The 25764-nt window shown below is 40.2% G+C and overlaps 1 protein-coding gene across 3 annotated transcripts in view; it reads right to left on the reverse strand.

Annotated features, from left to right (window-relative positions):
* Positions 1-8760, reverse strand: part of DIP2B (disco interacting protein 2 homolog B) — a 220238-nt gene extending 211478 nt beyond the window's left edge. For all 3 annotated transcript variants that reach the window (XM_063074794.1, XM_063074793.1, XM_063074792.1), the window contains exon 1: positions 8528-8760. In XM_063074794.1, the coding sequence (XP_062930864.1) occupies positions 8528-8627 (100 nt within the window). In that variant the 5' untranslated portion in view covers positions 8628-8760. The remainder of the gene's footprint in view (positions 1-8527) is intronic.
* Between the last annotated feature and the right edge of the window lie 17004 nt (positions 8761-25764).

Consider the following 25764-nt stretch of genomic DNA (forward strand, 5'->3'; position numbering starts at 1 on the left):
AAAAAGCAAAGCAAGTCTTCATACACAAAGAAAGATGTATGGGTTTTATCCTGTGGATGGGGGAAGCCAATGAATAGTTTTAAACAGGGAAAAGGGCACAATTAGGTTTGTGTTTCAGCATGATCTCTCCATGACAGGGTGGAGAAGGATGGACTGGAGGGAGAAAAAATAGGAGGCAGGCAGAGGAGTTAGGAGACTACAGCAATAGTCTAAGCAAGAGATAAATAAGTGTCTGAACTAAGACTGAAAAAATGACAATGAAGAAGAGGAAGTAGAATCTACAAGACTCGATGACCCATTAGAAGTTAAGGATGACACCCAACTTTCTGACTTGGGTAAGATGCTATGCTCTGAATGTTGGTGTCCCCCCCCAAATTCGTATGTTGGAACTTAATCCTCACTGTGATAGTACTAAGTGAGAGGGCCTTTAGGAGGTGATTAGGTCAGGAGGGTGGAGCCCTCATAAATGGGATTACTGCCCTTATAAAAGAGGCTTAAGGAAGCCTGTTTGCCCTGCAGCCATGTAAGGACGTAGCAAGGAGAAGCCATCTCTGAAGCAGAGAGCAGGCCCTTACCAGACACAGAATCTGCTGGCATCTTGATCTTGGACTTTCCAGATTCCAAACTGTGAGCAATAAATTTATAGCCATTTCCTATACATAGGAACAGACTGAGACAGTAAGTGGACATTCTGAAGGAGGCAATATCTTGGGGCAGGGAGGTCGGAGTAGGGGGGAGGTTGAAACAGGGAGTAGTTTGGAATTACAGTTGCCTTGGGGGGAACCAATGGGATGTCCAGAGCAGAGGAGAGCCAGGGCTACCGATAGAGACTAGAATCACCTGCACTGCCATGACAGACAAAGCCCTGGGCACGATGGGATTACTCAGCAAGTATAATGAAGTGAAATGAAGAATAATAACAGATATCTGGGGAACATCCACATCAGGAGAAAGACATAAAAAAAGAAATCCAAGAGAGACAATGAGAAGGAACAGTTAGGGAGCCAGAAGCAAACTATGCCATAAAAGTTAAGGAAGAGGCTAGCCACCAAAAAAAAAGGTTAAGAAGGGGAGAGTTTCATAAAGATAATGGTCCACAATATCCAATACGGCAGAGAAAGATGCCATATCCAGCAGGTACATTGTAGTCTGAAGTCAGAAATCATTGGTGGCCTTGGAGACAGCTGTTTTGGAGGCTTAATAAGGCAGAAGCAATGGACTGAGCAGTGTGCAAAGGAAAGAAATAAGAGGAAGGAAATGTGGGCTACACCTTCTAGACTCTAGACAGGGAAAGAATGCCAGCACATGACAGCAAGCAGATTCTCATGCAAGATTGTGAGAAGTTTTTTTTTTTTCTTAAGATGAGAGAAACTGGAGCAAATTTATAGGCTGAAGAGAGGGAGCTGAGAGCCAAGTGTTACGTGAAAGGCTGAAAATGAAGAGAAAGAAACAAAGGCAAAAAAGACTATGAATGAATAGATTGACCAATGGGTCATTGAAGTAAGAGCCCAAGATCTCAGGGTGGAAGTGAGAACACAGTCAGAGAGGTACTCCTTAGAACAGGAGGGGGGCATTTCTTCCTCTGAGAAAAGATGAAAAGGGGATAAAGACAGAAACTGATACAGATAGGTCTGTAAGTGTTGGGGAGGGATGTGGGGGGGGGGTTGGCTTTCCTTATAAGCTGGTGAGAATGAAAGGTAATAATTCACAGCCTTGGTTCTTAACTTGCTTCATAGTCATCTTTAAGAAACTGATGAAAGCTGTAGACCCCGCTTCAAAAAAGACACATAAGCTTTCACATTCAAAATTCTGCGTGCAATGTCAGAATTTTTCGGTCCCATGAAGCCAACCCATGTGTCCAAAGATTCTGTAAGCCATGACACTACGAAATTACAAAGAAATGGCCTTTCAGAACCTATCCTGTTCACAGAAGAGCATCCATACCAGAAAGCATATTACTAACTACAAATACAAGGATATGAAAAACTCTCACTTGATCCTCCATGATATGAACAAGCAACAAAAAGAAATAAACTATTATTATTATTTTTTTTTTTTTTAAAAGATGACCGGTAAGGGGATCTTAACCCTTGACTTGGTGTTGTCAGCACCACGCTCACCCAGTGAGCAAACCGGCCATCCCTATATGGGATCCGAACCCGTGGCCTTGGTGTTATCAACACCACACTCTCCCGAGTGAGCCACAGGCCGGCCCGAAATAAACTATTAGATGTATACAAAAGCATTAACTTAGACCCTAAGGGTAAAGATCACAGGAAACCATCTCTACTTCTAGAAAACTTAGAATTTAAAGACAATGAGTGACAAAGTCTTAGGTTTAGCAACTGCTTTAAATAAAAGCACTATTTTTAAAAAGAAGAAAGATCAATCTGAAAGCAGACTACAATCAGACCAGTTAGGTGTGAAGATAGAAGACTCCACAAGGCTGGTGGTAAATGCAACTCAAAGGAAGAGAGAATGCAAGAAACTGATGAAGAAGAACTGAAAGGATATGTTCACTACAGACAAATGGGGGATGAGGAAGAGGAACTATCTGAAGGTTCTGAACACCGACATGTGCCTTCTCAGAGCTTGTAGGTGCTTGAGTCTCAGAAATCATGGTTACATGTCAGAGCCATTTGCCTTAACATACAGGCTCAGAAATGCACATATGCCAGATGTCCATATAAAACAAACTGGCTACTCTTTCCTGCTCTGGTCAACTGCTTGCCATGACCCTACATGCGTTGGACTAAGGGTACAGGGCGCTGACAGGAACAACTGATGGTGGAGAGAAGCCTTACTTTAAAAAAAAAAATCCACAAATTAATTCTGTTCATCACTTCATATATAACCTCATACTACTAAGTACCTCAAGATATTAAAAACAGCCAAGTCACTGGGCACCCACTCACTATCAGCAGCAATAAAGATTACATGTGCTAAGCCCTGACTGCATGCTGTGCTATCCTCAGCTCTTCTGTTATCTCATTGTAAACCTCCTCACCACTCTAATGAGGGTGTCATTCCTTTTTTAAGGATTAAAGAAATTAAAACAAGGGAGGTTAGACAGTTTGTCCAAGGTTACAGAGCTAATAAGAGGTATAGCCAGGACTTGGATGCAGGCCCACGAGATGCCAAAATGTGTGCTTCTCAAATGATTACACACTCTACCTCATGCCAAAATCAAATCCCCCAGACAGGGACTTTATTTTTCAACTCAAATCAAATTGAAGTGAGCAAAAATGTACTGCACACCCACAACAACGAAAGAAAGAGTTGTGAGTTATTTAAAACAAGTTTAAGATATGAATGACCTCTTACACTGAGGTAAAATGAAAAGCAAATTAAATAATTAGAAAATATATGATTGACAAAATGATACAAATAAACTGGAAGTGCTGTAAGGGCTGAAGCAAGAGAGACCCCAGTGATCAGGAACAGGTTTATGAAGAAGGTAGTACCCTTAAAGAATTCTGAGAAATTTTGTGGACAAGCAAAAAGGAGCCTTTCAAAGAGTATTCCTGAATTAGACATGACTGAGAGCCACAGAGAACTGGAGCAATTACAATACAAATACCGTGTGAAGGCCCTTTTTAGTCAATCACCTGAACTTTCAACCCTGAAGTGCTAAGCCTTACACAGGCCAGGAAAGAAAGCAGCAACCAGGCTGCGCTAAAAATCAGCGCTAAGAATCACTGGTTAATGATTTACCTTAATCGAAAATCCAGCTCAGTGTTATGGGACTGTCAAACAACAAGATAAATTTTTCAAAATACTGTTCACACCTGAAATAATGGTGTCCATATAAGCACCATCCTTTACAATAAAACAAATCATTTTTCCAATGAGTTTGTCTGTCCCCTCTCTTCTGGAAATGCCCTCAAAACCAGTTTACAACCATTCGAATTTTTTGTCAGTCACAACTAAAATCAGTTTATAATCACTCTAATTTTTTTGTCACTACTAGTTTGGTCTCCAAAAGAACATTAACCAGCTTTTCTCTATTTGACTCAAAGTAACCAATAAAGTTTAACTCCACACTCAAAGAATTAAAATTTGCCACCATGAGGATTTTCAAAAGAATGTATCACAGGCTCTGACAGCAATTCCTAAAGATGAGTTCCAGTCCACCAAAAATGCAAGTTTGATCACTTAGATAATGCCCACTTTGGGCTATTTAAAAATCTACACTCCTTAGCAAAGATAGCTCCTGTCATTAAATACACATATACATACACACACACACATACTCCTGCTTTTCTTAATATTTCTAGTAACAGGTATTACAACTGCTTAGCCATAACTTTCTAATAAAGGTGTATCCTGTGAACCCATGACTAAGACAAAATATTTGGGGGGAGAAGTGGCCCCGTTTCCCATTACAGTAGTAAAGGAGGAGGGATTTACCAGTTTTCCCATAGTTTAAGTCTGCTTGCCCACTTCTGAGACTGAAATACAATGTTTATCCAGCATCTTTTCCTTTTCCTCTTCTTCAACTCTCCCCACTCTTCCACACTCCTAAAGAGAATTCACTGCAACTCCTAGGAAGCAGCCTTCTTATCTTTCCACCTTCAAGGGAGACCCTGGGCCACGCTTTAATGACAGAGATATGTGATGAAATAGGCAGGAGAAAGGGAGGATGTGTCTGTGTTTGTTATTTGAGCTCAGAAAAGTGTTCAAACAAGAAAAGGGAGGATCCCTTCCTGTAAGTGTTATTTCATCTTCAATACCTTTCCAGTTGTCGTCTCTGAACTGTCCTCACACACTGAAAGACTTGATCTCCTTCCGACATGCCACAGAGGCATGGGATTAACATCCTACTTTCCCCCGCACTTATGACTGAACTGCACAAGCTTCACAGCCCTCTCTCCTAGCCACACAATCCAATCTTTTATTTATAATTCTCTGTTGTTTCTTCTTCACAACAGCAAAAAAGCAGATACCTTCCGCTTTTCTTAGAAGGCAGCCTCTGTAATAACTCTATCATGATCTCACACACTATTTTGTTGGCATTTTTAAGTGATTTCCCTACCAGACTCAGAGCCCCTTGAAAGCTAGCATGGTATCCAGCTCATCTCTGTATCCCTGCACATAGCAGGGACAAAACATATGTCTCCTGAAATGAGTGCATGAATGATGGATTTATAAGAAATTTCAGAAAGAAAATCAACAGGACTATTTGCAATTGTGGTATAGAAGTGTTTGGTAGCGTTTCCTCAGAGTAAAAATTAGTTAAGAGCTTGTGCAATAGTAGTACAGATATTTAAATCATTCAGATGCCATAATTACGTGGCACTTAGAATAATGGCACTTATTAGATGTGCGACTTTAGACAAAACACTTAACCTGAGTCCACATTTTCTCTGCAGTTAAATCAAAAAAAGAAAAGGTGGGAGGGGAGGTCATAATAACTAATCATGAAGTTTAGTGAAGGTCAAATGACATACATATATAAGAAGATTACACAAATATAAAATATTATTAGACATATCTAAACAAATAATTCTCACCATTAGTGCTACTTCATGTAAATACATTTGGCTAGACCATATGAACAAAGTTCAGACAACAAAGCTTATCATCAAACTTATAACAATAATACAATAATATACACGGACCATGAAAAAAATTTCAGTCATGAGAATGCTTGCAGAAACCTAATACCTATTCAACTCATTTACAGAAAAGCTTGTGATTATGTGTAAATTCAATTTCTAAATGATTCTCCAGACAGTTTCAGGCTGTTCTTTGTGGTACAGAAGCAGGAGGTTTTAACCACCAAGTCCACGGGGACCTGCCTAAAGCACCAGACACATCACAGGGCTCTGCAATGCACCCTGCAGCAAACAGCCCAAAGGAAGCACAAACCTACATTTCAGCACAGACGTGGCTTATCTACAACCAAAGCCTGCAGCTGGAAACACAGGCAAACACAAAGAAAAAATTTTAACAGCATACAGCTCAGACTATCACTGTGATTAGGACCAACTACAGCCCGAACCTTAAAAAAATAAAAATAAGAAAAGAAGATGCAAGTCATGATGAACACACAGTCAAAAGCATCTTTTTTAAAAAAGAAAAGTACTTTTGTCAAAGCAGTAACTGTAAAGAAAATGCAAAACAAACAAGCAAACAAATATTGGTTCAAAATAAGCTACATACATCACAAATAACACCATGCCACAGAGATAAGGGGGCTGTTTTAATGTCACTTGAATTCCTAATAATATCTACCTACTTCTCCACTCAACCATCCTCTTGAAGCAAGAGAGAAAGACAGACGGCCAACATGCTGACATTGCAGGCCCAAGCTTTGTCAACTGTATTTTTTCCAGAGTTACCAATTGCTAAAAGAGATGAAATACAGGATAACATAGTATAAATCTATAAGAAACAAATTCAAACCAAAACAATCCTGCATTGCAAGGCAAACCATGCACTTGTCCTTAAAATGTTTAAGCCTCAGCATTCACAATCTGTAGGAGTTTCACACCTTTCTGAAGGAGAGAAAAGTGAGCTAATCAGTTGTGGGTCCACGAAATAATTCCTCAGAGTGTTTCTAGACATCTCTACCGATGTCTAGAAATGTCTAGAAACACCCACAGACGTAAACAACAATCAGCTGGAAGCAGATATACCAAGAATAAGGAGCTTCCAGGATTTCCCTCTCCATGTAAAAGCAATCAACTCCTATTTTTAATCTCACTCTGACGCAAACATCCAGACACACCTCTCTCTGGCTAATCAAAACTAGCTGATTTGTTACATAAAATAACTATTTTAAAAGTCAGATTTGAATGGAAGTGATCACAGATTTAATGACAATGCATTAGTCTAGGAGAAGAATGAGCTATCTTGAGAGGCTGAACTGACGGTAATGCAAAAAAGTCCCTCAATTTGAGAAAAAAACCTTAGAGAAATTCACATCTCAAATTAAGGCTCAGCCACTCAAGCCTACAAGAACTTGGTCCACCTGGTGAACACTTCAACCAAAGGTATCACTGGGCAAACAAGCCCAAAATATTCCTATCTTCCTAAACACCTGACAGAAGCAAACTTCTACCACCAGTGATTCTGGGGGCTGGCCAAAGAATAACTTCCCAATTGATTAAATGAAAAATAACATATTGGTAATTAAGGGTAGGTGGAAAGAGCACCTCTCTATACACTGGGAAAAACTAAAAGAGTTATGAAAACTAATTAATTCCAGGGGCCGGCCCATGGCTCACTTGGGAGAGCGTGGTGCTGACAACACCAAGTCAAGGGTTAAGATCCCCTTACGGGTCATCTTTTAAAATAAAATAAAATAAAATAATAATAATAATTAATTCCTTCAATTCCTTCAACACTCAAATCTACTTTTGATTTTTCATTGTACAAGATTCTCAAAGGGGAGAAAAAACCATAATGCTTTGATAAGTAAACAAAAAGAGCTCTCCTGGGAACTTGTCATATTCGTCTTCACCATTCAACAGTTTTTGATCCACTTAAAAAATGCTAGTGAAGAGGGCCTTTGACAAGGAACTCAGTAAGAATATGCAACTCTGGGGACACCACGAAAGTACTGATAACAAGCTTGGAGAAAAATGCTGCTTTTGTCTGAAGGCAGCCTGTGATAAAAACAGGAACTTTACAGAGAGCTGATCACAAATGCACAACAAGCCTGATCACATGCCCATCACAGAGCACTGTGTGTCTTTCATTGTGTCTTTCATAATAGTGTCTTGATTTATTCCATTTTTTAAATTCTCAAAATAAATCTAACCCTCCCTGTAGCACTCCATTGTCAAAAGACAGAGGGTGCCGACAAGGACTGGCACGTAACCGGTAGCCACCTCTCCTTCCCTCTTCAAAGACTCCAAAAGGTGATCAGATGCGGAAAATTCAGCCGGACCACAGGCACCAGGAAAACACCCTGACGACAAAGCTGGCCTAAAAGCAGCACCGTGTGTGTCCCTCTCTGGGTTAATGCTGCTAATCTCCCCGGGACCCTCATGGCTCACCCGCTTCTATCTCACGCCTGTCACTGGCAGGCATCTCGCATTGTTAAAGGAGGAAGAAGAAATTCTGCTGCGGATTTCCCATGTGTCTTTCTCTCTTTTTGGAGGGGAAGGGGGCTGGAAAAAGGAGTGGGGCCCTCCAGGAAAAGGGGAGAGGAGAAAGCTGTCAGCCACCTTCCTCACTGCCACCCCCACCCACACCTGGCCCAGACGCCTGGCCAGAGGCGGGAGGGCGCAGCTTTGTCTCGGGTATTGGGGGGCAGGAAGCGCAGAAGCAAGCGGCCCCGGAGGACCTCTCCCCCAAGCCCTTGCTTAGCCCCATCCAAGGGAAAACAATGAAAACCACGGGAAACCACTTCGCGGGCTGGGAGAAGAAGTAAAACGGCCGTGGAGAGCCAGGCCAGATGCCCTGCAGCCCCGTCCTCCTGGCCGCACGGCCGCCAGGGCGCGCGGAGGGACGTGTCTCCCGACTCCGGCCGCGGTCCGCACGGCCCGGGGCGCCCGCTCCCCTCGCCGGCTCCTACCCTCCGAGAGCTCCAGCTCCAGCTCCGCCAGCTGTGCCCGCACTTCGGGCGGCAGCGCCGCCACCGCGGCCGGCGACGGCTCCAGGCCTCGCTCCGCCATCCCGCTCCGCCAGCCACACTCCGGAAGACGAGAGAGGGGGCCGAAGGAGGGACGGACTGACTCGGGCCCACACCCGGGCTACAGGATCCGGCTCCGGCCGCCGCGCGCCGCCAGTGCTGCAGCTGCTGCCGCCGCCGCCGCCATGAGCGAGAGTCACGTGAGCGCGCAGGCCCCGCCCCGAGCCGGAGAACGCACCGCCTCCGCAGCCCAGTCAAGCCGAGGATCGCGAGCTTCCGGCGCCCTCTACTGGGAAGCTCCTGAAACGACGGGCCCAAGCCTCCCACCCGGATTCTACGCGAAATGGGCTCAGGGTTTGGATGTTGGGTTTGCCAGAGCGTGGACACATAGCATTTTCCTTTTACGAACTCACGAGCAAGGAGTTTTCAGGGGCCCCGGGCCTTACTTTTTCCCTGCTATACTTAGTGTAGTATACCTTTGTCTTGTTCTCTCGTCCAGTTCCACTGGTTGACACCTACCATGATCACAGGCCACCTCCTTCACTGGGGCTTCCCGGACCCATCTGCCAGAAGCGTTTTGTTTCTATTTCGGTTGTAGCTTTAAAGACAATGGGCGGAGAAATCCGCTTCCTCCTGCCCAGACGTTTAATGACTTCAAAAAAGAACTTAGTCTTTTCTTTATCCTTTCATCGCCCTCAGAATATAGACTAATAGGTGTTCCAAAAATATTAATTTTAATTTAATATAAGGAGGGTCCAAACATTGGTGTATTTTTACCAGGAACTACTGGGATAGATGCTTTAAATTGTCATTCATATTCTTTCTTTCATAGTATTGGAATTTTTGACATGGAGATAATTTATTGGTTTATTTTTTCCCCACAATCTCAGGGATTCCAGTACTTTCACTTCCTTTCCAGGCTACAATTGGTCCTGTGGGAGACCAGGCCCCAGCATCTAGCAGTTTCTAGATAATATTTTATATCATTCGTGGGCTGGAAGGAAAACTAAAAAAAAGAGAGAGAAAGATTTGAGAAATGAATTCCAGCTTGAAAAAAATGGGAATGTGACATCATGGCTGATTGAAGAGTTCACTTTGAAATGTCCTTTTAACTGCGACGGTGTTAAGGAGAAGCTGTGAGAATGTGCATGTACCTCCTCTGGTTCACATAGGACTGTTGAAAATTTTTTAAAAGGTGACAAATTCATTGACATTCCTTCCACCAAGGAGTGAGGTCCATGTGTCCTCCCCTGAATCTGGATGACCTTATGTCTGCTTTGACTAATAGAATATGGCAGAAGTGACACTATGTGACTCTTGAGATTAAGTCCCAGAAGGCCATGAAGCTTCCACTGGTTTCTTGGAGTGCTCACTCTCCAGAGAACCCTCTTCAGGATGCTTCCTCCCAGATCTCTTTCTCTCTTTCTCACCCCCAGCAACCATGCTGTGAGAAGCCCAAGCCACAGGGAAGGCCATGTGAGGTGCTCTGCCCAAGATCCCCAGCTAAGCCCCACCTTCTAGTCATCCCAGCCACGTTAGTCCATTTCTGTTGCTTAATACAAAATACGCGGAACTGGGTAATTTGTAATAAAATAAAATTTATTGTGTATAGTTTCAGAGGCTGGGAAGTCCAAAGTCCAGGGAGCACATCTGGTGAGGGTCTTCTTTGGTGGTGGTTTTTCAGCAATGCAGGGGCCTCATCTGGCAGAAAATAGCAGAGCAGAGAGAGAGAGAAAGACTTTCACATGCTCTCCTTTTAAAGCCCTTGGAACCACACCCATGACCACCATTATTAATCCATTCACTATGGCATGGTCCTACAATCCAATCACCTCTTCAAGGCCCCACCTTTCAATTACCATAATAGGATTTCCCACCCTCTTTATACTGTCACTGTGGGGACTAAGTTTTGGCAGAACATCAATCCACAGCACTAGCCTAGGTTGAAGAAGCCTCCAAATGATTCCAGCCACTGGACATTTAAGTCTACCCAGCCGAAGCCCACACTATGCAGAGCAAAGACAGACAGAAATCACTGTTGTGCCCTGTCCAGATTCCTGTGATAATATAAAATAGTCATCCTTTTATGCCTCTAAGCTTGGGGTAGTTTATCACACAGCAATAGATTACCAGAAGGACCTCAGCAGATGTTTTTGCTCACCCTCCTGTTAAAGATTTTAAAAATTATAGAGAAAAATCTCTAAAAAAACTTTTATTTTGGAATAGGACGTTGCAATGGGAATACACATACTATAGTAAACTATGGGAGTATTCAGGGAAATAAAGGAAGACAAAGTGTTTTAAAGGAAAAGTAATGGAGGATTATATAATTGTTTAGAATAATTATCCTTGGCTACAATGAAAGATAACAAGGGTGACGTCAGTCCAAGGTTGGACAGACAGTTGGTGGACAGGTGTCCTTACAGAAGTTATTCTTTGTGTAAGGTTGTGGTTTTGCAGAGCGCTTTATGATCATTTTTGTTTCAGGCATTCATGTCAGGGCTTTATTATTATTATTATTATTATTATTATTATTATTATTGTTGTTGTTGTTGTTGTTGTTTTTACATTCTAAGATGTTGTGGAGCAGTTGGGGTTGAGGGGGAGAAAGGTAGGGGGAGGGAGATAGGGTGAGAGGATGAGGAGTGGGGGAGGGGCGTGGTCAAGGCCCGTGGCACTCCCCTCATACCAGCAGAGGAGCCCAGAGGGCTTCTGGCAGCAGCTGTTTGTAGCTGGGCTGTATGTGGACATCAGGGGGATGTGGCTGAGGCCTTCGGCCCCCCCCCCATTGCCCCAACTCAGGAGTTGTCAGGGCTTTTTTTTTTTTTAACATAAGTGACTCCATTTTGATTCTGACAACTTTTGCATTTCCCCCTTTCAATGAAGATCTTTCTCTGGTTTTCTTTTTTTGGCAGCTGGCCTGTACGGGGATCCAAACCCTCAATCTTGGTGTTATAAGGCCATGCTCTAACCAAGTGAGCCAACCAGCCATCCCAAAGATCTTTCTCGGAAAGCATAACTGATTGATCATCTTGTAGTTAGGAGTTGATGTCTTTCAGTGCCAGGATGGACCTGTCCTGGGTTGCTGGTCTGGTTCCACATTGGAGGGAGTGAATGGCTGCTAGTGGTCAATGGCAAAACCCTTTTAGCCACATTTGAGCAACAAGTGAGATTTGAAAGGAGTGTCTCTCAGGCTAAGTCTACCTGAAGTCCATTGGTAAGTTCAATTTTGTCTGTCCTGTAGGCATGTTATCCACTCAAAGTACTGGCCCAGCATCATTCTGTTAGGAGTTGTACGTCTGCAAAAATTTAGTAAGTAACAGGTACAAATTTTAAAATGGGAAAATACAAAGTAAAATTAATAGTAATATGACAATCCCAGTTTGCATAATGGTTTTGAGCCAAAAAACCTAGGCAACCAACTGAATAAGTCAAGTGACTGTATCCTGTCAAGTGAAAATGGTAGACATTAAGAGCGGTAAGAGTCTCTCTCATTATGATAAGGAGTCTTGTTCTGGCATCTTAGGAAAAAGCTGCCTATGGCCTGAGGCTGTCAACTTTTCAACCTGGTTTGTAGTTTGGATGTCTCCGGTTATGGCATTGGGCAGTTTGGTAAACTTTCTGTGTGGCCTATACATCAGACGCAAGACTTGTCTTTTAAAATTCATTTAGTTTTAGTTTATACATCATTAGAAACAAAGCAGTTTCCATTTCTAGTAATACTATGGAAAAAAGTTGGATAGGAGGAACCCAGAAGAATTTAGAATCTAGCCCAGTCTACACGTAGATAAAAAATTTAAAAACAATTCATAGAGGTATAATCTAATAATGGGAATATGATAGTTTTTCTTTAGAAAATAACCTTTTCTCTCTACGTTGATCACATGAGAATCTCAGAATTTAAACCTCTTGAGGCTAGGAAGGCAGACTTTAGATTTTATCTGTAGTCTTAAATTTCCTGGACCTGCTAGGCAGTAGCAGTTTTTATTTAGTCACTGTAAGGCTTGGAACCCTTGAAGTTAGGTATTTTATGTATATTTTCAAATATGATATTTCAGCCAAGGCCTTGATAATATAAAAAATATTTCCTGTATGTATTTCATGTGCATATTAACACATACCCATAAACATATCCTGTTATAAAGAGAGCACAAATTCTTACTGAGCTTATGTAAGTTACTATATTGCCATAAAAGATATAAGAATACTCACAGATAGTTTCTGAATTTTGGAGAAATCAAGTAAGGAGAAAAAGCAAATAGTTCCATCTTTGTTTTCAACAGTATATTTTACCAAACTCCTGTAAGTCATAGATATCTTAAGAAAGAAAATTTCACTAAATCTGGAAAACAAAATATTTAAGAACCAACGATGTTTTAAATAAAAGTCACAAAAACATTATCAGTTATTTAACCTTACGTAAGTAATTTTTGTTCTTTTTGATCTTGATTAGCAGGTTCATGAACCCATCAGTTTCTCTACTAGAATTCTTTTTTCTTTTTTTTTTTTTTTTTGGTGGCTAGCCAGTATGGGGATCCAAACCCAGGGACCTTTGTATTACAATGCCGTGCTCTAACAAACTGAGCTAGCCAGCCATCTTTATTAGAATTCTGAAATTTTTCATTTTGTCCATTGATCTTAAAGTTATTAGAAACCTGTATTTTAGGGCCGGCCCGTGGCTCACTCGGTAGAGTGCGGTGCTGATAGCACCAAGGCCCCGGGTTCGGATCCCATATACGGATGGCCGGTTTGCTCACTGGCTGAGCGTGGTGCTGACAACACCAAGTCAAGGGTTAAGATCCCCTTACCGGTCATCTTTTTATAAAAAAAAAAAAAAAAAAAAAAAAGAAACCTGTATTTTAGGAGCCAGCCTGTGGCTCACTCGGGGGAGTGTGGTGCTGATAACACCAAGGCCCCGGGTTCGGATCCCATATAGGGATGGCCGGTTAGCTCACTGGGTGAGCGTGGTGCTGACAACACCAAGTCAAGGGTTAAGATCCCCTTACCGGTCATCTTTAAAAAAAAAAAAGAAAGAAACCTGTATTTTAAAAGTACTTGTTAGAGTCTTTTCCATAAATCTGATTGCAGATGCCTTTAGGGAAATATCAAAACTGTGGATGACTTGAGACTTAGAATAGCCATGGTGAAAATCTGCCAAAAAGCTGGCTGGTTAGCTCCATTGGCTAGGGTATGGTGTTATAACACCAAAGTCAAGGGTTCAGATCCCTGTTCTGGACAATTGCCAAAAAAGAAAAAAAAAATCTGATGAAAGCTTATTATAATTAACAATTAACCAGGGAATTAGATTATTTCTATTGCATGCATCATTTTAAGATAAAAACCCAAACCATGACTGATAGTATCACATTAGGACCATCAGAATTTTATAAATTTTACACAGTCTTTAGCCTAATTACATCAATAATATATAAATAAAACCTTAAAGAAGATTTAAGAAAACAACCAAAATGACTGATAACATACTAGATTTTAAGAATTTTATATAATTTTGTAACACTTATATTAACAACATACCCACAAATGTAACTGAAAGATCTAGTCTCATTTACCATTTGACAATCCTTCCCATACAATTTACCAAATGAGCCTAATCATTTAATATCTCTATGAGATAAGAGATAGATCTTTTGAGGCTCTCCATGGGCCCAACTGAAAAAGCTCGAAGACTTAATGTAGAGTTTTGATATCAGGGAAGCCTGTCAAGGATGTCAAAAGGTTTAAGACACTTGCCCAAAATGGATCACAGGTCTCTGTGAAATAATAGTCATTCATTCAACCAGACCGATAGTCAGAGGGTTCAAGAGCAGCTGAGAAAGTTACATGGATGTAAAAACCTTCACCCTTTCAAAGCTTGTGTTTCCCCTGTAATCAAACACCTGCTAAAGACAAACCAGGAAATTATCTTGATAAGATGCAAAATCTTTGTTTCTTAGTCCAGTTACCAAAAAGGTAAAGAAATCCTCCTATAGAGTGATAGTGTTTCTTATGGAAGCCCATTCAGATAACCTGTAAGTCAAACTCGATGGAGAGGTATTTCGAGTTTAATCAGACACAGGAAGAATGTGTCCAGGCTTCTGAGAGCACACCATATTATAAAGAACACAAACAAGAAAAACTAGTACCTTGAGAAGGAGTGTACATGGCTCTTGGAAAATATGGGAAACTTTTTGGTAAACAAAAAATGTTTAACATGGAACAATTTAGACACATCAAAAAATGAAGAGCACACAATCAAATTGTACTGGAGGAAAAATATTGTTTTTCTGAGGCTTCAAGACAGAACATTTCAGGGCTGGCCAGTTAGCTCAATTGCTTAGAGGGTGGTGCTGATAACACCAAGGTCCAGGGTTCAATTCCTATACTGGCCAGCTGCCAAAAAAAGGGAACATTTTGGTGTCAGATGATAACAGCAGAGTTAGCTGATGAAAAAGTTAGAGTTACCATCCAAGACCTTCTCAATGGTAGAAAAAGAAAGAGCTGCAGGAGATGATGTATACCCTGCATATCACCTACAGTAAGATACAGCAAAAGTTGAACTTCTGAGATATGAATCTAAGAAGATTCAAGAGGAAGAATCTACCTCAAGAAATGAAATTACCATTCTAAATGAAGAAGGCGGCATTTCCAATCTGAAAATAGGCACATTAAATGGATCTCAGAAAGAAATGTGGTAGAGATAGAAATGGTCTGCAGTTTAGGTGGCTGTTAAAGAAACAGATTTTTGAATTAAAATCAAAACCTCTTGCAGGGGCCGGCACGTGGCTCACTCGGGAGAGTGTGGTGCTGATAACACCAAGGCCACGGGTTTGGATCCCTATATAGGGATGGCTGGTTTGCTCAGTGGTGCTGACAACACCAAGTCAAGGGTTAAGATCCCCTTACTGGTCATCTTTAAAAAAAAAAACCTCTTGCATACTGAGAGCAGTTGAATAATTCCAAATAACCTTATTATTCTAACATAGGGGCAAAAATTTAGTTCCAAATCAATGTACTTTTTAACATAAAAGCTCGATCTTTAGAAAGACATTTAAATAACCATCTTTTAATTATAGCCAACTTAATCATACACACAAAATTTACCCTTTATGAACCTTTTACAACCTACCCAGGTCTTTAATAACATATTATAAACTGTCTGATTGTCTTATACTTCCTCTTTCCTAAATAACCAGTCATTTCATTTAAGGACAATAATTTATTACACAAGAGTCTTCCCCATATAGAATTATTTTCCTTTCTTTTTAACTATCCTAACCAAAAATACATCTTCATACCCATAACTTTCTTCACATCTCTCTCCTACTTACTGGTTCTTTTCTATCTTGTTTCTATCTCCTTCATAAATTTGCTTTTTTTTTTTTTTTTTTTTTTAAGGCATGATATTATGGGAAACATTTACTCTTTTCTTTACACATTTTTATATTGTTTACATTTTTTATGATAAAAATGTATAATTTTATAATTAGAAAAACCATAAAGAAAAGAAAAACAATAAAAATATTTCAAGATAGTAGACCAAACGTTCGGGCTGCTCAGTTAGCTCCCTTGGGAGAGCATGGTGCTGATAGCACAAGGTCGAAGGTTCAGATCCCTGCACCAGCCAGCTGCCAGAAAAAAAGAGAAAGGTTTAAAGAGAAAGAGGCGGGAACATTTATTCTATTTTATGGAATAATAGGTTGCCTGATTTTAGAATCGCAGTAAAGCCAATTGAGATTTCTTTCTCTCTTCTTCTTTTTTTTTTTTTTAACAAGGGAAAAACAGTTTATTTACATGTGCATTTCATATGCACGTGAGAGACACCAGGGAATGAGCAGTTCTCAAGAGTGACTGGTTTTTTTGTTTTGTTTTGTTTTTTATGTTACATATATATATATATATATGTATTTTTTTTTATATATAAAGAACGGAGGTTTATTGGGCTTACAATTCTTTTTTTTTTTTTTAACTTTATTCTTCTTTTTAAAATCTTATTTTGTCGATATACAATGTGGTTGATTATTGTGGCCCATTACCGAAACCTCCCTCCCTCCTCCCTCTCCCCCCTCCCACCTAACAATCTCCTTTCTGTATGCTTGTCATGTCAACTTCAAGGAATTGTAATTGTTATGTCTTCTTCTCCGCCCCCATTTTTTTTGTGTGTGTGTCTCTGAATTTATTTATTTATTTTTATCTCCCACCAATAAGTGAGAACATGTGGTATTTCTCTTTCTGTGCCTGACTTGTTTCACTTAATCTAATTCTCTCAAGGTCCATCCATGTTGTTGCAAATGGCAGTATTTCATTCGCTTTTATAGCTGAGTAGTATTCCATTGTGTAGATGTACCACAATATCCGTATCCACTCATTCAATGATGGACATTTGGGCTGGTTCCAACTCTCAACTATTGTAAAAAGTGCTGCGATGAACATTTGGGAACAGGTATACCTTCGACTTGATGATTTCCATTCCTCTAGGTATATTCCCAGCAGTGGGATAGCTGGGTCATATGGCAGGTCTATCTGCAATTGTTTGAGGAACCTCCATACCATTTTCCATAGAGGCTGCACCATTTTGCAGTCCCACCAACAATGTATGAGAGTTCCTTTTTCTCCGCAACCTTGCCAGCATTTATCGTTCAGAGTCTTTTGGATTTTAGCCATCCTAACTGGGGTGATATGGTATCTCAGTGTAGTTTTGATTTGCATTTCCCGGATGCTGAGTGATGTTGAGCATTTTTTCATATGTCTGTTGGCCATTTGTATATCTTCCTTAGAGAAATGCCTATTTATCTCTTTTGCCCATTTTTTAATTGGGTTGCTTGTTTTTTTCTTGTAAAGTTGTTTGAGTTCCTTGTATATTCTGGATATTAATCCTTTGTCAGATGTATACTTTGCAAATATTTTCTCCCACTCTGTTGGTGGTCTTTTAACTCTGTGAATTGTTTCTTTTGCTGTGCAGAAGCTCTTTAGTTTGATATGATCCCATTTGTTTATTTTTCCTTTGGTGGCCCATGCTTTTGGGGTTGTATTCATGAAGTCTGTGTCCAGTCCTATTTCCTGAAGTGTTTCTCCTATGTTTTCTTTAAGAAGTTTTATTGTTTCAGGGTATATATTTAATTATTTAATCCATTTTGAGTTGACTTTAGTGTATCGTGAAAGGTATGGGTCTAGTTTCATTCTTCTGCATATTGATATCCAGTTCTCCCAGCACCATTTGCTGAAGAGGTAGTCTCTTCCCCAGTGTATAGCCTTGGTGCCTTTGTCAAAGATCAGATGGCTGTAGGTGTGTGGGTTGATTTCTGGATTCTGTATTCTATTCCATTGATCAGTGTGTCTGTTTTTATGCCAGTACCATACTGTTTTGGTTATTATAGCTTTGTAGTATAGTTTAAAGTCAGGTAGTGTTATGCCTCCAGCTTTATTTTTTTTTGCTCAGCATTGCTTTGGCTATGCGTGGTCGTTAGTTATTCCATATAAATGTTAGGATAGTTTTTTCCATTTCTGAGAAAAATGTCATTGGAATTTTGATGGGGATTGCATTGAATTTGTATATCACTTTGGGTAGTATGGACATTTTCACTGTGTTGATTCTTCCAATCCAAGAGCATGGGATATCTTTCCATCTTCTTGTATCCTCTCTAATTTCTCTCAGCAGTGGTTTGTAGTTCTCATTATAGAGATTTTACACATCCTTGGTTAACTCAATTCCTAAGTATTTTATTTTTTTGGTGGCTATTGTAAATGGGCAGGCTTTCTTGATTTCTCTTTCTGCATGTTCACTATTGGAGAATAGAAATGCTACTGATTTTTGTGTGTTGATTTTGTATCCTACTACTTTGCTGAAATCATTTACCAATTCCAAGAGTTTTTTTGTAGAGGCTTTAGGCTGTTTGATATATAGGATCATGCAATCTGCAAACAGGGACAGTTTGACTTCATCTTTTCCAATCTGGATGCCCTTTATTTCCTTCTCTTCTCTGATTGCTCTGGCTAGTACTTCCAACACTATGTTGAATAGGAGTGGTGAGAGTGGGCATCCTTGTCTAGTTCCTTCCCATTCAGGATGATATTGGCAGTGGGTTTATCATATATGGCTTTAATTATGTTGAGATATTTTCCATCTATACCTAACTTATAGAGAGTCTTTATCATGAATGAGTGCTGAATTTTGTCAAATGCTTTTTCAGTATATATAGAGACGATCATATGGTCCTTGTGTTTGATTTTATTGATATGGTGTATCACATTTATTGATTCGTGTATGTTGAACCAACCTTGCATCCCTGGGATGAATCCCACTTGATCGTGGTGAATAATTTTATGTATGTGTTGCTGTATTCTGTTTGCTAGTATTTTAGTGAGGATTTTTGCATCTATATTCCTCAAGGAAAGCAGCCTGTAGTTTTCTTTTTTGGTTATATCTTTACCTGGTTTTGGTATCAGGATGATGTTTGCTTCATAGAATGAGTTTGGGAGATTTGCATCTGTTTCAATCTTTTGGAATAGTTTGTAAAGAATCGGTATCAATTCCTCTTTGAATGTTTGGTAAAATTCTGCTCTGAATCCATCTGGTCCTGGGCTTTTCTTTGTTGGGAGCTTTCTAATAACAGCTTCAATCTCTTTTATTCTTATTGGTCTGTTCAGATTTTCCACATCTTCTTTGCTCAGTTTTGGTAGTCTGTGTGTGTCCAGAAATTTATCCATTTCCTCCAGATTTTCAAATTTGTTGACATATACTTGTTTACAGTAGTCTGGAATGATTCTTTGTATTTCAGATGAAACAGTTGTAATATCACCTTTTTCATTTCTAATTTTTGTTATTTGAATCTTCTATCTTTTTTTTGTTAGCCATGCTAATGGTTTGTCAATTTTATTTATCTTTTCAAAGAACCAACTTTTTGATTCATAGATCTTTTGTATTGTTTTCTTGGTTTCAATTTCATTGAGTTCTGTTCTGATCTTAATGATTTCATTCCGTCTGCTAACTTTGGGTTTGGATTGTTCTTATTTTTCTAGTTCTTTAAGGTGAAGTGTTAGTTTGTTCACGTGCCATCTTTCCATTCTTCTTTTTTTTTTTTTCTTGTGTCCCTGTGTTTTATTTTTTCCTTCTTTTACCACTACACTCTTTTTTTTTTTTTTTTAATTTTATTTTATCGATATACATTGTGGCTGATTATTGCTCCCCATCACCAAAACCTCCCTCCCTTCTCCCTCCCCCACTCCCCCCCAACAATGTCCTTTCTGTTTGCTTGTCGTATCAACTTCAAATAATTGTGGTTGTTTTATCTTCTTCCCCCCCCCCGTCTTTCCATTCTTCTGAGGTGAGCATTTAATGCAATAAATTTCCCCCTTAATACTGCTTTTGCAGTATCCCACAGGTTTTGGTATGATGTATCTTTATTTTCATTAGTTTCAATAAATTTTTTGATTTCCTGCTTGATTTCTTCTTGGACCCATATGTCATTAAGTAGAATGCTGTTTCATTTCCATGTGTTTGTATAGTTTCCAGAATTTCATTTGTTATTGATTTCTAATTTTAATCCACTGTGGTCTGGGAAAATATGTGGAATAATTCCTTTTTTTAAAAAATTTATTGAGATTTGATTTGTGACCTAATATGTGATCTATCCTGGAGAATGATCCATGTGCTGATGAGAAGAATGAATATTCTGAGGTTGTTGGATGGAATGTTCTGTAGATATCTGCCAAGTCCAATTGGTCTAGAGTATTGTTTAGATCTTTGTTTCTCTGCTGATTCTTTGCCTAGATGATCTGTCCAATATTGACAGTGGGGTGTTCAGGTCCCCTGCTATTATGGTATTAGTGTCTGTTTCCTACTTTAGGTCTAATAGAGTTTGTTTTATAAATCTGGCTGCTCCAACATTGGGTGCGTATATATTTATGATTGTTATGTCCTCTTGATGGATCAATCCTTTTATGATTACATAGTGTCCCTCATTGTCTCTTTTTATGCTTTTTAGTTTAAAGTCTATTTTATCAGATATAAGAATAGCTACTCCAGCTTGTTTTTCTTTTCTGTTTGCATGGTATATCTTTTTCCATCCTTCCACTCTTAGTCTATGTGAGTGTTTATGGGTGAGGTGGGTCTCTTGTAGGCAGCATATAGTTGGGTCCTCCTTTTTAGTCCAGTCAGTCAGTCTGTGTCTTTTGATTGGGGAATTTAAGCCTTTTACATTAAGAGTTGTTATTGAAAAGTGTTGATTTACTCCTAGCATTTTATTGATTATTGTTTGGTTGTCTTAGGTGTCTTTTGTTCTTTGCTTTCTGATTTACTGTTTGTTTTCTGTGTTTGTTGGTTCCTTGGGTTGTAGATAGCCTTTTTGTTTGTTTGTTTTCTCTTCATGAATGCCATTTTTATTAAACTAGTGGCTTTTGATTTTTCTTGGGTTTTTATGGCAGTGGTAGTTATTTTTCAGGAACCAAACCCAGTACTCCCTTGAGGATTTCTTGTAAGGGTGGTCGTGTGGTAGTGAACTCCAACAGTTTTTGTTTTTCTGAGAAATATACTATTTGCCCTTCATTTCAGAAGGATAGCCTTGCAGGGTAGAGTATTCTTGGCTGGCAATCTCTGTCTTTTAGCATTTTGAATATATCATCCCATTCCTTTCTGGCTTTTAGGGTTTGTGATGAAAAGTCTGATGTTAGCCTGATTGGGGCTCCCTTATAGGTGATTTGATGCTTCTCTCTTGCAGCTTTTAAGATTCTCTCTTTGTCTTTGAGTTTTGCCCATTTGACTATAACATGTCTTGGAGAAGACCTTTTTGGGTTGTATATGTTTGGAGATCGTTGAGCTTCCTGGATTTGAAGATCTGTGATTTTTCCTATACCTGGGAAACTTTCTGCCACTATTTTGTTGAATATGTTTTCAATGCAATCTCCTTTTTCCTCCCCTTCTGGAATACCCATGACTCGGATATTTGAGCGCTTAAGGTTGTCTGATAACTCTCTCAGATTTTCTTCAATGCCTTTGATTCTTTTTCTTTTCTTTTTTCTTTTTTCTTTTTTTTTTTTCTGCTTGTGTTATTTCAAACAGCCCATCTTCAAGTTCAGAGGTTCTCTCTTCAACTTCGACAAGCCTGCTGGTTAAACTTTCCGTTGTGTTTTTTATTTCGCTGAATAACTTCTTCAGTTCAGCAAGTTCTGCTACATTTTTTTTTAGGGCATTGATTTCCTTGTACATTTCTTCTTTCAGGTCCTGTATACTTTTCCTTGTTTCATCATGATGTCTAGCTGAGTTTTCTTGTTTCTCATTTAGTTTCCTTAGAATTATCACTCGAAATTCCTTGTCAGTCATTTCAAGGGCTTCTTGTTCTCATGAACGGTGACAACGGCACACGGTGGCTCTTCCCCTCGCCCTCTCGCGAGCGGCGACGGACGGCGGCGGCGGCCGAGGGACGCCCCACGACCACACCACAACCCCCAACCCAACCCAACGCCCCTGACGCACCGCCGGCTGGAGGGCGCGGGGCCGCGGATGGGCGGGGACGGGACGGAGGACAGGAGGCAGCGGCGGTGGCGGCGCCACCGGCGGAGGTCTGCACTTAGGGGGACGGAGGGCCCCCGGCGGGCCCTGCGAGCGAACCCCCAGCCGCGCGCCCCGGGGAGGCCAGAGGCACCCCGCGGGGGTGAAGGGGCTTCTTGTTCTATAGGATCTAGAGCTTCAGAGTTAGTACCCTTTGGTGGTGTACTTCCTTGATTTTTTGTATTTCTGGTGTCTTTTCTTTGATCTTTATTCATTGTGGCAGGGGGTTTTACAGTCCACAGGTTTGACACTATTGACTGACTAAGATGTTGCTGTGGTTGCCAATTTGGTATGGCTACCTCAGTGACTGCTCAGTTGGCCACCAGTGCCTTGCATGTGTGGTTGCCTCGAGTCTCGGGCCTCTCTGGGGATCCACCTCTCTGGTCAGCTTGGACTCGGCCGGGCTGCTGGATCACGGGCGGTACCACATGGTGTGTGGTCTCTGCTGAGGTTCCATCTCCCATGTTGGACTTCTCCCTGCTCCATGTGCGCTAGGCCGGGCTTGGGATGGAGCCAGGTTGCGATGAGGCCTACCTGCTGCTGGATCACACAGCAGTGGCTCCCCCACAGGGTGTGTGGACTCTACGGAGCTTCTATCTCCCCTGCTGGACGTCTCTATTCTCTGTACGCATTGGACCAGGCTGCTGGATCACACAGCAGCAGTGTGGTCCCTGTGGAGTTCCTGCCTCCCCTGCTGGACGTCTCCCTGCTCCGAGCACACTAGGCCAGGCTGGGCATAGAGCTGGGTGCCTGCGGTGAGGCCTACCTGCTGGATCACGCAGTGGCGGCCCCACAGGGTGTGTGGTTTCTGCGGAGCCTCTGCCTCCCCTGCCGGACCTTTCCCCACTCTGTGAGCACTGGGCTGGGCTGGGAATGGAGCTGGGTGGCAGCGGTGAAGCCTATCTGCCCAATCGTGCAACGGCATCCCGACAGGGCATGTGGTCTCCGCGGAGCTTCTGCCTCCCCCGCTGGACGTCTCCCCATTCCGTATGCACTTGATGTTATGTTTTTATAGTTTAAATCGGTTGATTTGTGGGAGAGAGTGATGCTAGGGACCGTCTATTCTGCCATCTTGACCGGAAGTGGCCTAAATTTGCTTTTTGAAACAATCTTTAATAACGTCTGAATTTAGACAAAATTATTCTTTTTTTCTCATTAAAGAACACATTTTACGTCTTCATTATAACTTTTTTCATCAAAAACACATACTTTTTTTGGTACACTTAATATACAGAATTACATATTTATTAATTAGACTGTTTAACTCTTAGTAACCTTAATTTTTAGTGAAAACCTGAGCAGCAAGTCATTTTGAACTGTCTGCTGCATATTAGTATTTTATAGATGAGAACCATTTAATAACTTTTAGAAACATGTATCCTCATAATTTTAACTTTTTACACCTATTAAATAGACCCAAATGTATTCAGTCTTCTATAAATTTAAAAGCCAAGAAGAAACTTATATTTAAGTTAAGCCCATTTATGTTTCAGTTGTTAAAACTTTATTTGGAAATGACTCAGACATTTAATGAGTATATATTATTTTAACTTAACATTTGTAATTTTAAGATTTTAAATTACATGAAAAGTCCACTTATAATTGTTCATCACATTTATATTTACTTAATTTATCTATTTTGAACAATTATACCTAGTTTACTTATAAAAGCTGAAATATTAGACAAGGCCAGTCATTATTTCTAGTTATTTCCCTGCTAACTATTTTATAGCCTGTGAATATCAGGTGTTCACCTAATTAAGAACTTCTTTCTTTTGGTGACTGACCTGCTGGTACACAAAACCAAACTCTTGACCTTGGTGTTACAAGGCTGTGCTCTAACCAATTGAGGTAACTGGCCAGACCAAGAACCTTAAAGTTAAATATATGGGAGGCCGGCCCGTGGCTCACTCGGTAGAGTGCGGTGCTGATAGTGCCAAGGCCACGGGTTCGGATCCTATATAGGGATGGCCGGTTTGCTCACTGGCTGAGCGTGGTGCTGACAACACCAAGCCAAGGGTTGAGAACCCCTTACGAGTCATCTTTTAAAAAAAAAAAAAAAAGTTAAATATATGGGTATGCTGCCAAAAACTTAGAACATACAGCTGTTTTCATTAAACCAATATTAAATTAGTCTCACTTATCAAAGAATTATATAATCAAAGATCATTCTGTTTAATCTGAGTTTATAGTTTTATGACCTTAAAACCTCTAGCAGAGACAAATATAATCTTGTCTGACCAGTAAATACAGGCAATAATTTTGAAGACATTTCTATTTCTATTTTATCAACAAATTTAAAACCAGCTTGTTTATTAAAGACTTACTGGGGCTGGCCCATGGCTCACCCAGGAGAGTGCAGTGCTGATAACACCAAGGCCACGGGTTCGGATCCCATATAGGGATGGCTGGTTTGCTCACTGGCTGAGCGTGGTGCTGACAACACCAAGCGAAGGGTTAAGATCCCCTTACCAGACATCTTTTTTAAAAAAAAAGACTTACTTAAGTCACATGAACTAAAAAAGCATTCAGATTAATCACTATACAATTTAGCAAATTTTTTTTTTTTGAGCATTCATTATCTAAGCCAATTTGAAAAAAATTTCTTAAGGAATTTCTGGTTGACTACACCATAGTTTACCATGTAGACACACCATACAGTATAATACATGTATACATGTATAAACATACTTAGAAACATATACATACACATATAAAGACCTTATAGCTTTCATTTTAGTCATGAAATAGCAGTGCAGATTCACCAGTTTGTAAAAGACAGTTGAATTTAAATTATTTTTTAGACATGATGGGACTGTTCAGATGGCTAAACTTTATTAGCCCTGGTAGGTATCTAATGAAGACCACTGGGCAAGATTTTAGGTAAAGCAGTTTTTACAACAGTTTGATTTTTTTTTTAAGTGACTGGTAAGGGGATCTTAACCCTTGGCTTGGTGTTGTCAACACCACGCTCAGCCAGTGAGCAAACTGGCCATCCCTATATAGGGATCCAAACCCGTGGCCTTGGTGTTATCAGCACCGCATTCTCCCGAATGAGCCACAGGCTGGCCCTCAACAGTTTGATTTTTAAAGAAAAACTTTTTATCCTTTTTTTCCTTCAGTTTCAAATGAGTTTAGGATTAAATTTTCAATGTTTACATTTTATCTAGGACTGGCTGAATTCTATTTAAAAAACAGAATCTCCAAGTGGTCTTGAACTTTTTGTAACAAGTATGTCTTTTGTTTGCTGGCCTGGTTTGTTTGACCAGTAAATACAGGCAGGGAAGTATTTTTTTTAAGTTGTTATTATTATTATTTTCCTTTGGCTCTCTCTGGCCCATGAGTGGCGGACAAAGAAATTTTATGCCAGACAGAGATACTTTATGTTATTGCTCTGGATTCAAGATTCTGACCTGTTGCATCTGAGAACATAACTTTATAAACATTCATCTAGTTATTTTCCTTTAGATGATCAATCCTTCGATTAATTGTTCCAACACCCTAAGCAACTGTTAGTCAGGAAAACCTAAATTTACATTTCTGAAAGGTGTCTAGGTTTCCAAGTTACAGATTATCATGGAGCTGTTGTAATTTGTAAAACCATTAATTTAAAAGCCTTTCAAGTCTCTTTTTTATT

The sequence above is a fragment of the Cynocephalus volans genome, chromosome 12 (genome assembly GCF_027409185.1).
Source record: "Cynocephalus volans isolate mCynVol1 chromosome 12, mCynVol1.pri, whole genome shotgun sequence".
In the NCBI taxonomy this organism is placed as follows: Eukaryota; Metazoa; Chordata; class Mammalia; order Dermoptera; family Cynocephalidae; genus Cynocephalus; species Cynocephalus volans.